Consider the following 17,779-nt stretch of genomic DNA (forward strand, 5'->3'; position numbering starts at 1 on the left):
ACGCGAAAACGCATTTTTTCGTAAGACACAATAAGTATGGGTCGTAAATTTACTACTCATTAACTTAAGATCATCATTATGTATTTAAAGGAACGTTACAAAACAAGTTAACAAGCAAGAAGCCGAACAGAGTTGTGCACCCTCCAAAGAATGACTGAAGGGACACGCAAAAGCACAAGGAAACAATATCAACGGTGAAGATCGTGATATTGAAATTCCATCGAAAGCATATGAACGATCAAACATGTATGGAAATGATAACCTATCAAGAGAGATGTATGAGCAAGTAGATGCTAACAAAGGCGGGGATTATCGGGGAAAATATGTTCCAGGTATAGAGGACGGATCAGTTAATGAAAGTGACTAAAGAGTCAAAACAAATAAGCAAATAATACAAAATGATTTTAGGACAATGATGTTTACAACTGGTTTCAACAAATACACATGCTTTTGTTTTCAGCATTTTGCCGTTATGACAAGCTGTATCTTTATATTTCAATTACTTTGTGTAGTTGTTTTTGATAATTCGCCAAACTACCTTCAAATACTTGTATGACAACATTCCAGAAATAAAATCTGACTTTACGTCCATTTAATTGCCTTGTAAAATATAGTACCTGTTAATCCGGCGTTAAAGGAACATGATGGGTGTTACACATTACATAAACTCTCATTAATAGACTACGAAAAGATCTTCTTATACCTATGATTAATAATTCAAGTTACTGCCGTGAGGTTAACATTAGCACTGTAAGCACACCATGAAATTAAATGCTTAGAATTAAGATATAAGTAAAATATGAAGACATATATGGGCGGCGGTTACCGCCAAAAATAGTAAATATTCAATCCATTCATTAACAAGTCAGTCAGTGCAGTGTATTTGAACGCCGTCTAGTCTAAACTTCCATCCCGTCCAATATATTTGCATTCAACGCATTGCATTTTGAGACCATTTAATACAAAACTTCATTCCATCCATTTAAACATGGAACGATGCATTGAAAAACTTATTGCGATGCACCGTAATATGAAATAACCCAACAAAACATGATACCATGCAGCTCAATGTGAAGACGTTTAACACAACATGAGTACGTGCAGTGTAATGTGAAATGATTTATTCCAACTTGACGCTGTCCAATGCATATTGAAACCGCTTTGTATAATTAATGGCGGTGTATAGAAACTTGATGTCATGCAGTTCAATGTGAAGACGCTTAACGCAACTTGAATTCGTGCAATGAAAAATAAAACGATTCATTAAAGATTGGCTCCTTCTAATGCATACTGAAACCGTGTTGTATGATTTGGAGCGGCGTATCAAAATTTGATGCCATGCAGCCAAATGTGAGCCGTTTAACGAAACACGAGTACGTGCATTGTTAATGAGACTATCAGTTCATAAGTTTGACCTGTTATAAATTTGGGTCAGTTTTACATAAAAATATCTTAAAATTTGTCTTAAAACTGATCTTGTGGTAAAATTCTTTCATTTAATTTCAAACAGTTTCTGCGATTTATCTCAGTATTAAAAGGGACATTATTTTCGTGAAACATCTTTCTTCTTAGTTTAAGCTTTGTCAGAAGTATGCTTCGTGAAACAGACAAGGTAGAAATAGAAATAATATTGTCAAAATTAACAAACACTAAAACATTCCAGAGTTAATTATTAATAATATAAAATCAATGTTAACATTGATTTCATACGACCTGTAAGGGGATTTGATAGGGCCGGATCCAGATTTATTTTACGGTTGGGGAGTGGGGGGCACCAGTCATAAACGAAGACGTCACCGCCGAGGCGCATAGCAAGGTATTGGAGTGGTTTGCCTTTGCCAATGTTAGGGAATTCAGGGGGTCTTCCCGAGGAATTCTTTTGAAATACAGTATGAAATGGTATCCTCAGGTGCACTTATTGTGTGTGTACTCTCCTCATATTAGGGGGTCAGAGGGCTTTCCCTTTGAACATTTTTTAGATGCAGACATGAAATGGTGACCTCTGGTGCGTTTTTAGGTCTAAACTTTGAGGTACTGTAGGGTTACGTTACTCGCCCCTTGGTTGGTTGGTCGGGGGGGGGGGGGGGGCGGGGCTCTTTCCCTGGAAAATACAGGTATGACATGGTGGCCTCTGGTGCGTTTCTGGGTCTAAACTTTGAGAAAAAATATCCCTTTGTCAAAATAGTAGAGTGAATCTTTGATGAGTATAGGTCACTTCTCAGCAAACTCGTGGGGGGGGGGGGGGGGGCATGGGCCCCCCCGGCCCGGCCCTGGAATCGAGCCTGTTTGTGAACAGAGCGAGCGTAGCATATACTTGTGGAGATAAAGTTAATACTTGTATGAAATCCAGGAAACTATCTGTTCAACCTGTCCAACTTAAATGAAATACTGTTCAAGAAATTGTGGCATAAGATCATCCCCACCACCCACCCCCGAAAAAACAAACAAACAAACAAACATTGACAAAACATTGTACAGTGAAGTACATGTAATTTAGACATACTGTCTAGAAACATAAACATGTTAACATTGATTTTATATTATTAATAATTAACTCTAATAAAAAAAATTCGTTTCACAAACATAAGGTCCCTTTTAATACTGAGATAAATCACAGGAACTGTTTAAAATTATATGTTGGAATTTTACCACAAGGTCGGTTTTAGAACAAATTTTAAGATATTTTTATGTACAACTGATCCAGAATGATCTATATTTATAACAGGTAAAACTTATAAACCGATAGTCTCATTAACCTTTTACAATGCATGTACTTGTGTTTCGTTAAACGGCTCACATTTGGCTGCATGTCGTCAAATTTTGATACGCCGCTCCAAATCACACAACACGGTTTCAGTATGCGTAAGACGGTGCCAATCTTTAATGAATCGTTTCATTTTTCACTGCATGAACTCGTTAAACGTCTTCACATTGGAGTGCATGGCATCAAGGTTTTATACACGTTGTAATAAATCCTTTCACTTTACACTGCACGTACTCATGTTGTGTTAAACGGTAACACATTGAGCTGCATGGTATCATGTTTTGTTGGATGATTTCATATTACGGTGCATCGCGACAAGTTTTTCAATGCATCGTTTCATGTTTAAATGTATGGAATTAAGTTTGTATTACGTGGTCTCAAAATACAATGCGTTGAATGCAAATATATTGGACGAGGTGGAGTTTTAGATTAGAGGGCGTTGAAATGCACTGCATTGCCTGGTGTACACCCTAGATAACTTTTGCAATAGAGGAAAATGTACCAGAAACATCCACAAACTGCTGTCTATTAGAAAGATAGGAGATGAACCACCTTAAAATATCTTACTAAGGCCAGCCGCTTGAAGCTTCATCAAGAGGACTGAGTGGTCCGCTGTATCAAATGCCTCCTGTAGATCTAGCAGCAACATACCTACAATATTGCCTTTACAATTTTCATTCCTGAAAAACAAAACCCTATCAGGGGATTAGACAGGTTACAGTGGAAACTCTACCCCTAAAGCTAGATTGAAATTTATATAGCAAATCTTTGTCATTGAAATAAGTTTCAACTTGGTCATAGACAACTATTGCAAAAGTTGCGGACACAATATTTAAAATCGTCTGTACTTGCCAACTAATAATTTATCATTCTTTTTAAAAAGAGGGACAACTCTAGCAGACTTTAAATCATCTGGCACAACAACTTTAAAAAGTGACAGAGTTATAACATGAGTGATAGAACCAACTTTCATAGATGACCCATCTTTGATAAAGCGAGAAGTTATACCATCTAAGCCAGTTGCATGTGTGTACTTAGAGTGTATATAATTTAATTAATCGATGTTGCCTCTTAATTGGATTTAGTGTTCCTGATTCTGTTACATGATGGAATCGATGCAAGAACAATTTGCTGTTAATAACATAGTACAATTTAAACAATATGAATTCATGTCATCACATATTTGTATTCATTTTATTACATTACTACCTCTTTGAAGAGTCTCAAAAATGCACAAATTCATCCTGGAAAAGGATGTTACAAAATAGCAGCAACGGCATGTCACATCTAAGAAAATAATTTAATCTTTGTCTGATATTTAACATATTCTAGCAAAGAGTCATGGAATATCTACATTAGACTTCCGTTTTCTTCAACAATATCCTTTGATCTTTAAGTATAATCATTTGTTAAGTGTAGATAGTATATGATTTACTCTACTCATGTTAACTCATATTAGCTGTTTTATTTTCTTTATCTTTTTTGAAAATTGGAAAATGTATGTGTGTATATGTTTCTTTTAATTTACTAATGTGTTTTATGTATGTTTCTTTATATTTTGTATAAACATATATACCTTTCAGTGTTGGCTTTTGATTTACTTATGTTGATCAATGTTAAAGTTCTTTACATTTTGTAGAATAAAATTAATGTGTTTGTAATATCTCTAGGAGCAGTCTCGTTCTGTACAATTATCATAAAAAAATGCGTACGATTTTAGACATGTCACTGTTCTCATTATATATAATTAAACGTTCTATTCATACATGTTATGATACGACTGTTAGATACATAACTGTTTTTTTACATTAAACCGCTTCCCTCTTTCATGGCCGATGTTACCATGAAAGACACTTTTTAAACACCATCTCTGGACTTTGTTGCCGGTTTAAAAAGACATTGACAAACAAGGTTGCATGCATTAGTCAGCTTCTTTGTCTGTTATCGGTTAATTTTGTAACCAGGTTGGGTGAAGAATTATGACGCCATTTGAACCTATAATTTTTAACCGGATTCTGTAGACATCCGTTGGTCTGCTGTCACAGTAGGAAAACGTGATGCCAGGGAATGTTATGGTGTAGCATTAGGGTAGTTCTGCACGTTTGGATTGGATGTTTTTCTGCATTGTAAACTTTGATTAAACACTCTTTTTTTCAAAACTTTAAACTATACTTTAAAAAATCAACAAATAAAAAAGATAGGGTCGCGTGTTTGATTTTTTGCTAGAAGTATTTGTTAGCCCACCCGCTTAGCTCAGTAGGGAGAGCGTTGGTCTACGGATCGCGAGGTCGTGAGTTCGACCCCCGGGCTGGGCGTATGTTCTTCGTGACGATTTGATAGAAGACATTGTGTCTAAAACCATTTGTCCTCCAGCTCTGATAATTCATGTGGGGAATGGCAGTTATTTGCGGAGAACAGGTTTGTACTGGTACAGAACCCAGGAACACTGGTTAGGTTAACTGTCTGAAATACTGTTGAAAAAAAACGGCGTTAAACCTTAAACAAACAAACATACAAATTGAAAATTGGACCTCACTCAATTTTTCATAATGGGAGTCTATGGGCAAATCACAACTTTCATAATATTTTTCACAAATATTTTTTTCTACCATTTACTTTTTAATGAAACTCCTCACAGTCGTAGACAAACTTATGGTCTATAATGTAGTGAAATAAAATGTATAAGTTCATGTGCTTTTTTTTTTTAGATATTTGATCATAATTAAAGTGGACCTCACATTTCAAGCTTATTTTATGACGTTATTTTGTAATATTTACCCTATTAGATACTTAAATATCAAATATCATATCTTAACTTTAGAAAGATAATAACAGTGACATTGTAATAATTTTACTCACGGGCTGCAATTAATTCATAAAATGATATTCATTTCTGTACGTCGAATCCAGACTTTATTCTACGTTTTCTGGATAAATGACGTAATGCCATCTCTTCCGGTTTATCAAACGTGCGGAACTACCTTAATGCTAGAACGTTTTATTGTATACCTTTATAAAGTCTGTCAAAAATACGGCTTTTACTTCACAAGTCACAAATATGAGCAGGCAGATAAAATCCGTATTATACATTTTGTATTGTATGTTGCCGGACTACCTTCATTTAATATGCGTGACCTGACACAGATCTATAAATAGAGCACAAAAACTATTCTCAGTTCTGTTTGATATTGATATTCATGGCTTATTTCGATTGAAATCAAAACAACAGAAAGGTGGAGGTATGTAATTAAACGATCATTACAACTGTAGCTAGTTCCAGCATTTTGTCTCCGGCTGTCGTAGATTTAGCCATCTCAACACCTCTAGTGATCCTACCTGGCAAACTCCACGTCGAATACAGCGTTCCAGATCAAACTACTATTAACATTGCAATTTTAGACTATCTAGAGTTTTGACGCCACTGCTCATTATTATTATCCAGAACTCGCCAATGAAAGATGGATTCGACTTTAAGTGCTGGTATATTTTCTGGTCCTTGGTGACCATGGAGTCAATTCAACATATGTGTAATAGAGTTCCGCTTAAACCGGTGCTAAGGGACACATTTTATTACCTCTCATGAACAGACAATCAAACCGAGAAGTCGAAATTTGAAATGATGAATTTTAGACTAAATATGGTGCAGACAAATGTAAGATTTACTTAAGGTAATATATCAGAGATCATGATAAGGTTGATATATTTGTTTGACCTTGGTGGCTGAATGAGGAATCATAGACTGAATATGGCACTAACAGTGGCAACTGAAACTTATACTGTAGCAGCATATTCGAGACCACAACTGACGCGGTTGATATATTCAACATTATCCTAGAAATTAGAAACCAGACTGAATATGGCACAGACAAACAAAGATAAGGTACACTTGTTACAATATACGATGAAGACGCATATATTGTCCGAAATATAAGGAGCAATAGGCTGAGCATGGTGTAGAGAGAGATCGGGATTGTATATATTGCTACAACATATTAAAATAAAGATCACGACGAGGTTGATATATTTAATTTTGACCTAGAAATGAGCAACCCTAGGCTAAGTATGACAGTGGCAAAAATAAGACAAATCTTACAGCATTGAGATGTTAGTACTTCTCCTAGAAACTAGCGCCCACTAGTTTAGTAAAACATGCATGTGAAAGATAAGAAAATTCTTACACAACAGAGTCATGCAGTAAGAATTACAGATTATAACATATCAAAGTGATATACTAAAAATGACATTTAATTTATCTATGGCATATTTATCAATGTATACATTTGCACTGACTCAAAACAAGAGATCTTGTTATGAAAGCATAAACTGTAGGCCTAAAAGACCAGTATGTTTACATCCACGAGTGCCTGAAAGCGTTCATTACAACTGATGAAGAGGAAGAAGACCATGATGAAGAACGTTTGTAACTTCTGATCTTTTGTTTTTAAAAAATATGCATTTGTTTTCGGAAAAGTAAGTTATTTATAGTATTCCATCGTACTACATGTATGCTATAAAACGTTTATATCATAGTAAATGAAGAATCATAAAAAGTTATTTGTATGAAGACACAATTGGCTTACTTTAGCGACAAGAGTCCGCCCGCTTAGCTCAGTAGGTAGAGCATTGGTCTACGGATCGCGGGATCGTGAGTTCGATCCCCGGGCGAAGCGTTTGTTCTCCGTGATGATTGATAAAAGAAATCGTGTCTGAAATATTTCGTCCTCTACCTCTGACTCATGTTGGGAAGTTGGCAGGTACTTGCGAAGAACAGGTTTGTACTGGCACAGGATCCAGGAACACCGATTAGGTTAACTTCCCGCCGTTACATGACTGAAATACTGTTGAACTGTTAAACCCAACACAAACAAACAAGTTTTTTATGCATAAAGTCCAGCTACGTATCTGTGCGAGATTTATGTACACAAGTCTAATTTAAAAGACACGTGGGAAGAAAATAAGGAAAATGGGATTATAAATTGAAATTAGGAATAAATGGCGAAAAAACGGTAAAACAGTTTGACCGTTGGGTTTAAAGGACACTTTGGACAGAAATTGCATTATAACACTTGAACTATCTGACGTTGTTTTTGCCACGTCTGTGTAAAAATGATAGTAATGCTACTTTTCAAAACGCAGTTTCGTGGTCAGAGGATAATACCACACTATTTAGATATTTTCAGGTTCTATTTTTCCTACTAATATACCGGTATTGTAAGTTTTAATTTAACCTTTATAATTTAGATAATTTAACATACATTATTAGGGTAATTTAAAATTTATAAATTCCCGCTACAAAAGAACATTAATGGGGATATAGCACGAAGAGAGGTAGCAAAGCAAACAAAATGTGTACTAGAAAGAGGACGTGCATTCTTTAAACAAAGTAAGGATCAGACAAAAAGGGTTTATTTTCGAAAGATTCTGACGTTATGTGTCCTATACCTGAAAAGTCGGCTGCCAACACATCTGCTAATGATGTCATTTCAAATTGTTTTGCAAAAGTGTGGCATGTTTTAGCTAGATGCCTCTGATCTATACAGATTTACACTTTAATTATTACAATTCCTAAAACACCTAAAATTTGCATTTGATGAAGACATCTTGTAAGAACATGTCCATTAAAGACATTTCAGGGCTGAGCGCAAAACTATTGTATCTTGTTCTTTATCTATATATAGTTACAACAGTTAGGCGCTCAGCCCACGATTTTTCAAAACTTGTATGAATGGGACAATGAGCAGTGGTTGCCATGATTGTTTAACTTCAATTTTATTATACATATATTAGCAAAACAAACTTGATTGTCGAAAGTGTATCTACCTCACGTTTAGAAAACGAATTGTAAAACATGAACTTTACATATATGGAACACATATTCATAAGGAAGTGCGAACATTTTTAAGAAAATATGTGTATTAGTGATTTAATACCTTCTTACTTTTTTCTGTTGCAGATGTATACGTGAATACATCATTTTAAGCGCAAGAAGAAACTATCTATGACAATATTTAGGAAATCAGAAGAATTGAGGAACATAAAAAGATAATAGGTAAGGGTAGATTTCTCGGAAGCACAGAGCACCAAAAACACAGCCCCAGAGCCACGCATTTGCACAGTAGGCCCACAACAAATAGAACCTGTAATGGAAAAATATTTCAGACGGGTTGCTTCCAACATCCAACAAGTACATATTAATTTATGCTAAATAATGTTGGAGGGGAAGGAAATGGTAAGGGGCGAAATGGGGTCGGGGGGAGGGGAAGGAACCCGAAGGACATGTTATTGAACAGGATACACTGTATACATGTGTGCTTATTATATGTGAAATATGTATTTGACAGACATCACATGCTATATTGCCTTATTTGACTCTTTCATCATTGTGTGTTAGAGAGCTTATAAGGATCTTATAGAGTAACCTTTTCGCAGTTCACAAGTGTTTTTCTGTAGATCCTTCCTGATAAGTTACATACATATGTCATTGCGTGATGACCATTTTCTCATTAATCAAAGTAGTATACATAACATCTTGATATCTTGATTTTTACCATCTATTACCGTCTATTCACGTTTAAATACCGACTACATTTTCATTACATTAATAAATCATACTATCAGGAAGTAAAATTCACAGATGGCATATATTCCATTTTCTTTCAAAGGTTACATATCAAACCAAAAATGTAATTGGAAACAAAATTTCATTTTCTAACGTTGCATTCATACAAACATTCCTTGACTGCATTTGTTATGTGTTCTGTATTCACGATAGCATCATAGAAACCATTCTTATTGAAATCGAAATAAAGTTTGAACAGTTTTGTTGTCTGCTGTAAATAATTGTGCTAATCGCAAATTGACATAGTAATGTCTTCGATGACGTATTTGCTTTGTTTCTTGCCGCTATTGCTTCTCATAGAAAAAGATTAAAATAGTATATAGAATCATTGTTACAGTAACATACAATTTAAATATTTTATAACTGTTCTTTTACATATACACTTAATAAATTTCCTTACTCGATATTTTCAGTGGTCTTAGAAGCGTCCCGAAGTTAAGCATATGTTTATAGCTAATGACACACAAAAAATTCAACAAAGCTAATTTAGATCGGCATATAATTTTACCAGTTTTACGGAAAGATCAATTATATATCATTGACAACATAACAAATAAGGTAAAAATTACCATACAAAGTGAAGTTCTAATACCAAATACTTTTCAAGCAAACGCAAAATAAAATGTGTTTTCTGTGGTTTTCTGGGCATAGGGTATTGCCAATGCCCAGAGTCACAAACAACGAATATTTAAAATCAGCGTAATCAAGGGATTTCAATCTTTCACTCACACTTTGCTAAATGCTATGTGTGCACGCATATATTTGATAGCTGTTTTTCCATAGGTTTTATGCACAACACGTCAAATAACGTTACAGTTCACGAGATAAATGTATTGCCTACAGCAAAATAAAATATTCCTTTCGTTTTTCAAACCGTAAGGCTTATAGCATATTTTTAGATGTTAATCACAAATGACCATGCCTGTTATCAGGCGTGGCTGAGTTGGACGTAATATCCGTCACTGGATGCTTTACTACATTCCAACATTCTGAACTTTACGGGGTTAAGTTTGCTATAATGTTGTGTCAGAATAACCATCTCAAATTACAATTACATGTATAAACATAGGATAGTCACTTATGAAACGTATACTCTCTTCGTATAAACTACATAATTATACAAGTTGGAACATTAAATCGGAAGTTGCATATGTTCCTAAGAAATTACTTAGATGACGAATACAATTTTGTGCTTGCATACGATGCTTACAGACTATTGAGAAAATGATATATGCCACTCGTTTATACGAGTCATGCCAGCATGTTTAAGTAAATAAACTTTATAAATAGTAATAGTAAAGTACTGTTAATCGACTCTCAAATTATATTGTTAATACATTTCAGTTAACAGATGGGGATAAAACTATACGGTATAAATAACGTATATATATATATATATATATATATATATATATATATATATATATATATATATATATATATATATATAATTTATTATAAATAATTGTACCAATATGTTTACACTCTCACATGTATGTATATGTACCTGCCATATGTCATTTGTAAGTATATAATGAGACAGATCAATCATACGCAGTATTGCGTAAATCTAAATAAATAGTCTGTTCTGTTCTGTTCTTTTCTATAAACAAATGTTTTATGTTTAGAATAACTTTTAATTTTATCGATAGCAGTGTGCACATAAATGTTATTAATTTATGTATGCGTACTTTTCGACTTTAAAAAATCGAATTAAGTGTTAAATCACTAAAATTATGTGATTGCTTGATTTGAATTTGCTGTAATTCTATCAAATAAATTAAAGCATAATTTTCTATATATGTTTATTGTTTTTAAATCAAAAAGGTTTCATACTTAAATTTAAGTATATTGGCAAAATAGGAAGTGTACCGTTAGATTAAAATGTTGTTTTTTGTGGGGGTTTTTTGTAGTGTATATCACTCTTCGAAACACATCGATGAAAATAATAAACACTAATTATGTAGTCATTTTTTGTATTAAATGACCTATAATGTATAAATCTGTCATATATCGCGTATGTGATACTCATCATATTGTGGCGGTTATATGACTGATGTTATATCACGTGTCCATTTGCTGTCGTTATGTGAACGTCACCTGCGATCTGGATATTGGAAATCAGCATAGGTGTTTTCACGAGATTTTTGACCGATATCGCATTTAAGGAGCGCCGTTTTTGCAATATATCTGGCATAGATAATTTTCAGGCAACAATTTATTAATAATAGTTTAAAAAAGCAGGCTTGGATAATGTTTAAAATATTGTTTATGAACAGCGATAAACTATTGTTTTTATTTTGAAAATTAATTTCATTTTCGTCAGTGTCCGTTTTCGGAAAATCTGGAAAACAATCGCGAGTGGTCACTCATACATCCATAACAATTTCTGGTCTGTATAACTTCTGGCCGCAGGAAATCTTTTGACTTGTATCTTATGAAATACATCACCTGTCCGATTCGGCAGAATATGGAGAGCGTTATACAATAAGATTCGCCCAAGGTCTTAAGATATTTCCAGAGCAAATTTCTGTGCCATATCAAGTTTGCAATTTTTGCTAAAACAATGAAGAATTTAAAAAAGGATAAATCTAAGTTTTTCTATGGAAGGTCCTGAGCGTAGGAGGGATGGGGGCAGGGAAGTTAGGTCTGTACCCACTCTATCTTTATGTGTTTTGGGAATGGCAACCTGTGTTCTTCCCTACCTCACTTTTTTCACCAAAAATAAAACGTTTAAAACTTGTACCTCGTTATTTCAAGTCATTATTTACACAGAAAAATGTAAGTATAGGAAAAAAGGCATATTTAAAGAGCATACAAATAAAGGTAAAGTCTACATTATACAAATACGTGGCGAGAATTTATTTTCAGTATCGTCATCTTCCGAATTATGTAATAACGACATAAACCTACATGCATTTAAAACTACACACAAGTTTGAAAAGAAAATACAATGTTGTAAATCAGTTCGAAATATATCCTCAACTTTGTAGTGGAAGCAGGGATTTCAAAATAACATGTTACAAATGGCCACCATAACAAAAAGTTGTGTCGTGTCGAGTGCAAGACCCAGATCCTTAGCTCAAAAGGAAGCTCATACATAGAGGTGAAAGCTATTTTGTCATTTTTGTTGTGCGGTCGATAACGCCCGTATACATTGATAAATATTCCTGGGCACAAATATTTGCATGAAGACGATGTGTCATACACAAACCTCAGACCGTAAGCTTAAAGTTCAAGGGCACAGTAAGGGATCATTTTTCTTGTACTGTCTATTGCTTCTAAAAGCGGAAGTGGATATTGAAACGACTTAAAGAAAAACAGTTAAAATAATCAGACAATCATCTCATAGGTCATAGTCCTACTTAAAGGTCAGAAAAAAAAGTGGTCGTAGAATTATAAAACAATTAAGCGACAAAAGCCTTCGAAAACTGGCTTAAATTTCAATTCTGAAAATGCTGACGTCGATTGTGTTTTCTTTCTTTTTTTCTTCTTATTTGACAGAGAAATATAAAAAAAATGAAAATTGACAGTAATTGAATTTAAATAGATAAACTAAACTTTTCTTTGTTAAAACTCATTCTCGCAGTCAGTCCTTCAACACTGACGATGATTTTAGACTAATGCAAGAATGTTGTTTAAGATTTTCAATTATCTTAAATTATGTCAAGCTGTAAAACCTGGCGTTTTAAGATATGACCTTCTAATTTGAATGGTTAGACACTGATTGCAAGAATGTCTCTGGTAATTCGCTGCTATCTAATCGTGTTTTCTGGCAACCGGGATGTTTATTTTTCCAAGGTGGTCCAAATGTCACTTAAAGTCAGTTTTGATGTTCGAAAGAAAAGTTTTTTGTCTGTTTATGTTGTTTTATTTTCAGTTTGAGGCCCATGCGGTTACGCCGTTTAATGCGTTTATCCTGCTTGTAACTGATGGCATATTGGTCATGGAACCATCCCCAATGTACTTGAAAATAGGTTTTCATGGTGTAAATAATAATTTTATTTGTTACAAATATTACATAAAAATGTGTAATTTCACCTTCAAACATTTAATTTAAACTGGCTTAGGATATAAACAACAAAAATATTCTTCATAACAAGGTGAACACAGACTCGTATCTCAAGGGTCAGTGTCATATTTAGGGTAAAAATATTTCATGCCTGTTTTTGGAAAATATTGTTCAACCCACAATATTGTCATATGCACGTTGAAATTTCGAAATACATACACCGCTGTGGGAGTGTTATGAATGGAAGTATTTCGAAACGCGTCTCTCCCGAAACTGCTGCATTTCAATGGAGGGATGAATAGTTATGAAATATATTGACGTTTTGTTAAAAACCGAGAAAGTAAATGCTAGACAAATTTTGTGATTATTACTTACCATAAAGACAAAATCTTAACATCATCAACACTATTCAAATAATTATATGTGATCAATGTTTGTTGCCATTATTTTTGTTGCATTTTGTACTAAATATACCAAACCGAACTTAAAGTCTTCACTAAATTTTTCCGAATGGTTACTGTGTTCGCTGAATAAAAAGCAACGTGTATTAAGAAAAAGCAAACTCTTGAATCAAATAAAACCAGATATTTTCAAAAGTTTACAATATTTATACCAGCATCTTCTCCATAAAAAGCGTTGTTAAGCGACTGAAATATTTATAGTTACTTTGAAAATTAGGAAAGAGAGGCAATAAAGTGGAAGTTGCAGCATTAAGAAATCGCGGTCAGTCGCTAATCTCCCTCCTTCTAGATTTCTTAATGTCCATATCCTCTCTCCTATACTGGATGATACCCGGTAACGTTAACGTCATTTCGGCCAGGTAAAATTGCTAATTACAATATTTGATCTACTATTAAACACATATTAGAATTAAAATGTTTTGAAGCAGGCGGTTGTTCTAATTTAATTAAAGTATAAGAAAAGCTATTTGCTGAAAACACCTCATCATACCTAATAGTACAAAAAAATGTACTATTCGTAAGAGTACTTTAGTTTCCTTGTCACCTGTCCGTTTGAACCTTACTATGTTCTATACTGTCAATTATGAATGGTTTATGTCCTAATAAAGTGCGATACTTTTGACAGACAGATATAAATATATTTCCCTTGACTGAATATACAGGAAAAATCATTTAAAAAGGTAACTGCTCCCACACTCTCTTCAGTGTTCCTACCGACTTTTGTATCAGTGTCAAACATCTGCTCGCACCAATCATGCTAAATTTGAGCTTTACCTGTTTCTTAGTTCTGGCAGTTTCTCTACATAAAGGTACGTTTTCTATTTTTATCATTATGTTGATATTCATTTTGTTTTATTTCGATGCGGTTTCTTGTTGTGTTTTTTTATCTCTTTTTCCGAAGGCAGTACAAGTTTTCTGACTTATCGACATGCATTTAAGACAACGATGACACGGGCAGTTTGTTATTAATCATATTAATTAATTAATGTCGGAATTAACTATGAATCTACATGTTCAGATAAGTCTATTTTGTTTCATTAACAAAAATGTAATAGTATTTTTGTAAATGTTCCATGTACGTTGTAAATATTTCAAATACATTTTGGACTAGATTTATAATAATAATTACTATTATTGCGGCCCGTCTCGACGGGACGGTATTACGATAGGAATTTTAAAAACAACGAAAAAGACCGAAGTCATCGAATAACATTGAGGCTGTTTTTACCTTGCTTTCTGTGCGAGCAATTATAATTTAATTGCGATTGCTTTGGCAAGCTAAAAACCAGTGTCGTTTTGTGCTACCGAAAGGAATTTCATCTTTGCGACTTTCGAATCCTCCATCGTTGACTTGTTTATGATTATGTTTTACAGTTTGTCGACTTGACTATTTTATTTTCTGATGAAGACATGAATTTTGTACATTTTTTTAACAATAATGCGAAACTTTAAAGCAACTGAAAACGTTCAATATGTTTCCGAAAATCCTCTCCAATTTCTACATGTTTTAAGTGAACTATAAATGCAGATTGTAATTTAAACGAAAATTGTTCTGTATTTAGGTTACATTAGGTTACATTATACAAATTCAGTTCCTTCTTTATTTCATGTAAACAATTAAATCTTGAGACCTCATTGTCAGTACTTTAGAGCATTTCAATGATATTGATATGAAAACCATTTATAATCAGTTAGTATAAATGTCTTCTTACCAATAATATTGAGATGTTGACATAATCTGTTCTTAAAAACAACACCCTCTGAAAATGCTCCAATGATATTTGCTGTTTAGCACTTATGCATATGTAGACATTTTCTCGATGAATAAAAGTAATTTATAATATTGTTATAAAAACTTTCAAATTAACAATGAAAGTGGTCTAGATCTTTTCTCAATACAATAAGCAATAAAACTAAGTCAAAAATAGAACTGCCGCATCCTTATATGCCTCATAATACCAATTTCATCAACTACATGGAACTACATTTTGGACTTCTTAACATGTAACACTGAGAAGTCAATTCCTATTTGGTGTAACAAGTCCTTCAGAAGACTTTATTTTTAACGTGATCTAACTAAAGAAAAACACTGACCAGATTAAGACTGGATCTACAGAAATTAACCTTTCACTATCCAATACATTAAAACCAAAAAAATTAACTAAATAAAACCTTTGGCCAATCAGTGGAGGCAAAACTAAACGAAATTTACTTGATTTTAATGGCAGAATTTTTTTTTATTTCTCAATAATATGCCGATATATAAACCTAAAGAGACTCTTTCTAAATGAAATTTGTTCCAATTTTGTGTAACTGCTCGATGGTATACCAGTATTATGTACTTCACAGATCTTTCAGTGTCAGTTATGTTGGGCATAACAAACGGGCGGCTGACTAGCTTGTACAGAAAGCTAATTTTGTTTCTTTATTGAAAGAGGATGATAAAATCTATAGGAAGATCCATTGGAAGCACAGAAATAATTGCAGACTTGGTTTGATTGAGTCGGTTCATGGCAGGTTATGAAATGTGCAATATCCTTCACGCTTCATTCCCCCCACCACCACACATACATGTACACACACACCCTAGCACCGGTGGTGTTCTATTACGTTCTATTACACAAATACACGCATCATTTACGATGATGCCGTCAACCAGAATTTTCACTTGCAAATTTACACATCACATTCAATCTGTAGACTTGTAAATAGAGCAAATTTAATGATAGTGCATCACTACAACACTTTTTTAAGTTTTTTAAGTAAGTGCTCGTACTTTGTTTGCATTTCTAACAGGTGTTATTTCTAAATTTTTAAAGTCTTTAATTATTACGACATTTTGATATTCTGTGAAACAGATATAGTTCAGAGTGTATTTTTCACATATCTGTAAAATAAATAATGATTTTCGAATTGATAAAATTGAAAACATTTATCATTACTGAATTATCTCTAACATATGTCCGAAAGCAGCGAAGCTCTACATGCCCATATGGACAGTTTTGGCACTACACCTTCCTTTCGTTTGATTCAGTATTAGATACATAACAATCACTAAATGAAACTAAATACAATACTATTTCTGTCTAATAGAAATAAATCTTTTTTGGGGATTTCTGAAGAAGACTTGTGTCGAAAGCTCAGCATAGTGTTTGTTTATTTCTAAAAGAAATATATGTATTATTACCGGCACATCCGTTTCTCTTCAGGTGAATGCCAAACTGGAAGCGGAAGCGGAAACAACTGGATGCAATATGCATCAGCATTTATGAACACGCCAATAAATAGTGGCGCCAACATGCCTTCGAGCGGAACTGGTCAAGGCGCCAATCCAACATTTGCCAGTACAATCTCAAAAATGGTACAGGAAATGACACAAGCTTTTGGAGGAGGACGCGGTGGTAATGCTGGTGGCAGAGGCGGAGCCAGTGGAATGCAAGGAATGTGGGGCATGGGCGGTTCAGGGGACGCACCGGAAGCAGGCAGTTCTGGTAGCATGGGAGGCATGATGGGAAACATGATGGGCGGTTCCGGCGGAGGAATGGGAAATATGATGGGTGGTTTTGGTGGTGGTATGGGAAACATGATGCAAGGCATGATGGGAGGGGAAGGTATGGGAGGAATGATGGGAAATATGGCAGGCGGATTTAGTTCGATGGGAGGATTTTGAGAAAACTAATCTCTTGACATTTTAGAAACTTTGGTATGGACTTGTCTGACGATTTCTGGAGCATTTCGATATAATAATGTCATGACTCATAAGTGTATTTAAAGTGAGAAAATGCAATTGGTATGGTGTTATTTGTTGACTAAATTCTTTTTGTGTTAACCTATTTTGACATGTTAATCATATATGAATCGTTTTAAAATAAATGTAATAAAACCACTTTTATTTGTCTTTACAATAATTTTCACTGGACTAC

The 17,779-nt window shown here is 34.0% G+C and overlaps 1 protein-coding gene across 1 annotated transcript; it reads left to right on the plus strand.

Annotated features, from left to right (window-relative positions):
- Positions 1-244: 244 nt before the first annotated feature.
- On the plus strand, positions 245-17,526 carry LOC123552827 (uncharacterized). Its single transcript, XM_053542150.1, has 4 exons — positions 245-332; positions 5,941-6,003; positions 7,094-7,180; positions 17,066-17,526. Exons 1-4 carry the CDS (start codon positions 245-247, stop codon positions 17,524-17,526), a joined length of 699 nt encoding a protein of 232 aa, XP_053398125.1.
- The last annotated feature ends 253 nt before the right edge of the window (positions 17,527-17,779 follow it).

This window comes from Mercenaria mercenaria, chromosome 4, assembly GCF_021730395.1.
Source record: "Mercenaria mercenaria strain notata chromosome 4, MADL_Memer_1, whole genome shotgun sequence".
NCBI lineage: Eukaryota > Metazoa > Mollusca > Bivalvia > Venerida > Veneridae > Mercenaria > Mercenaria mercenaria.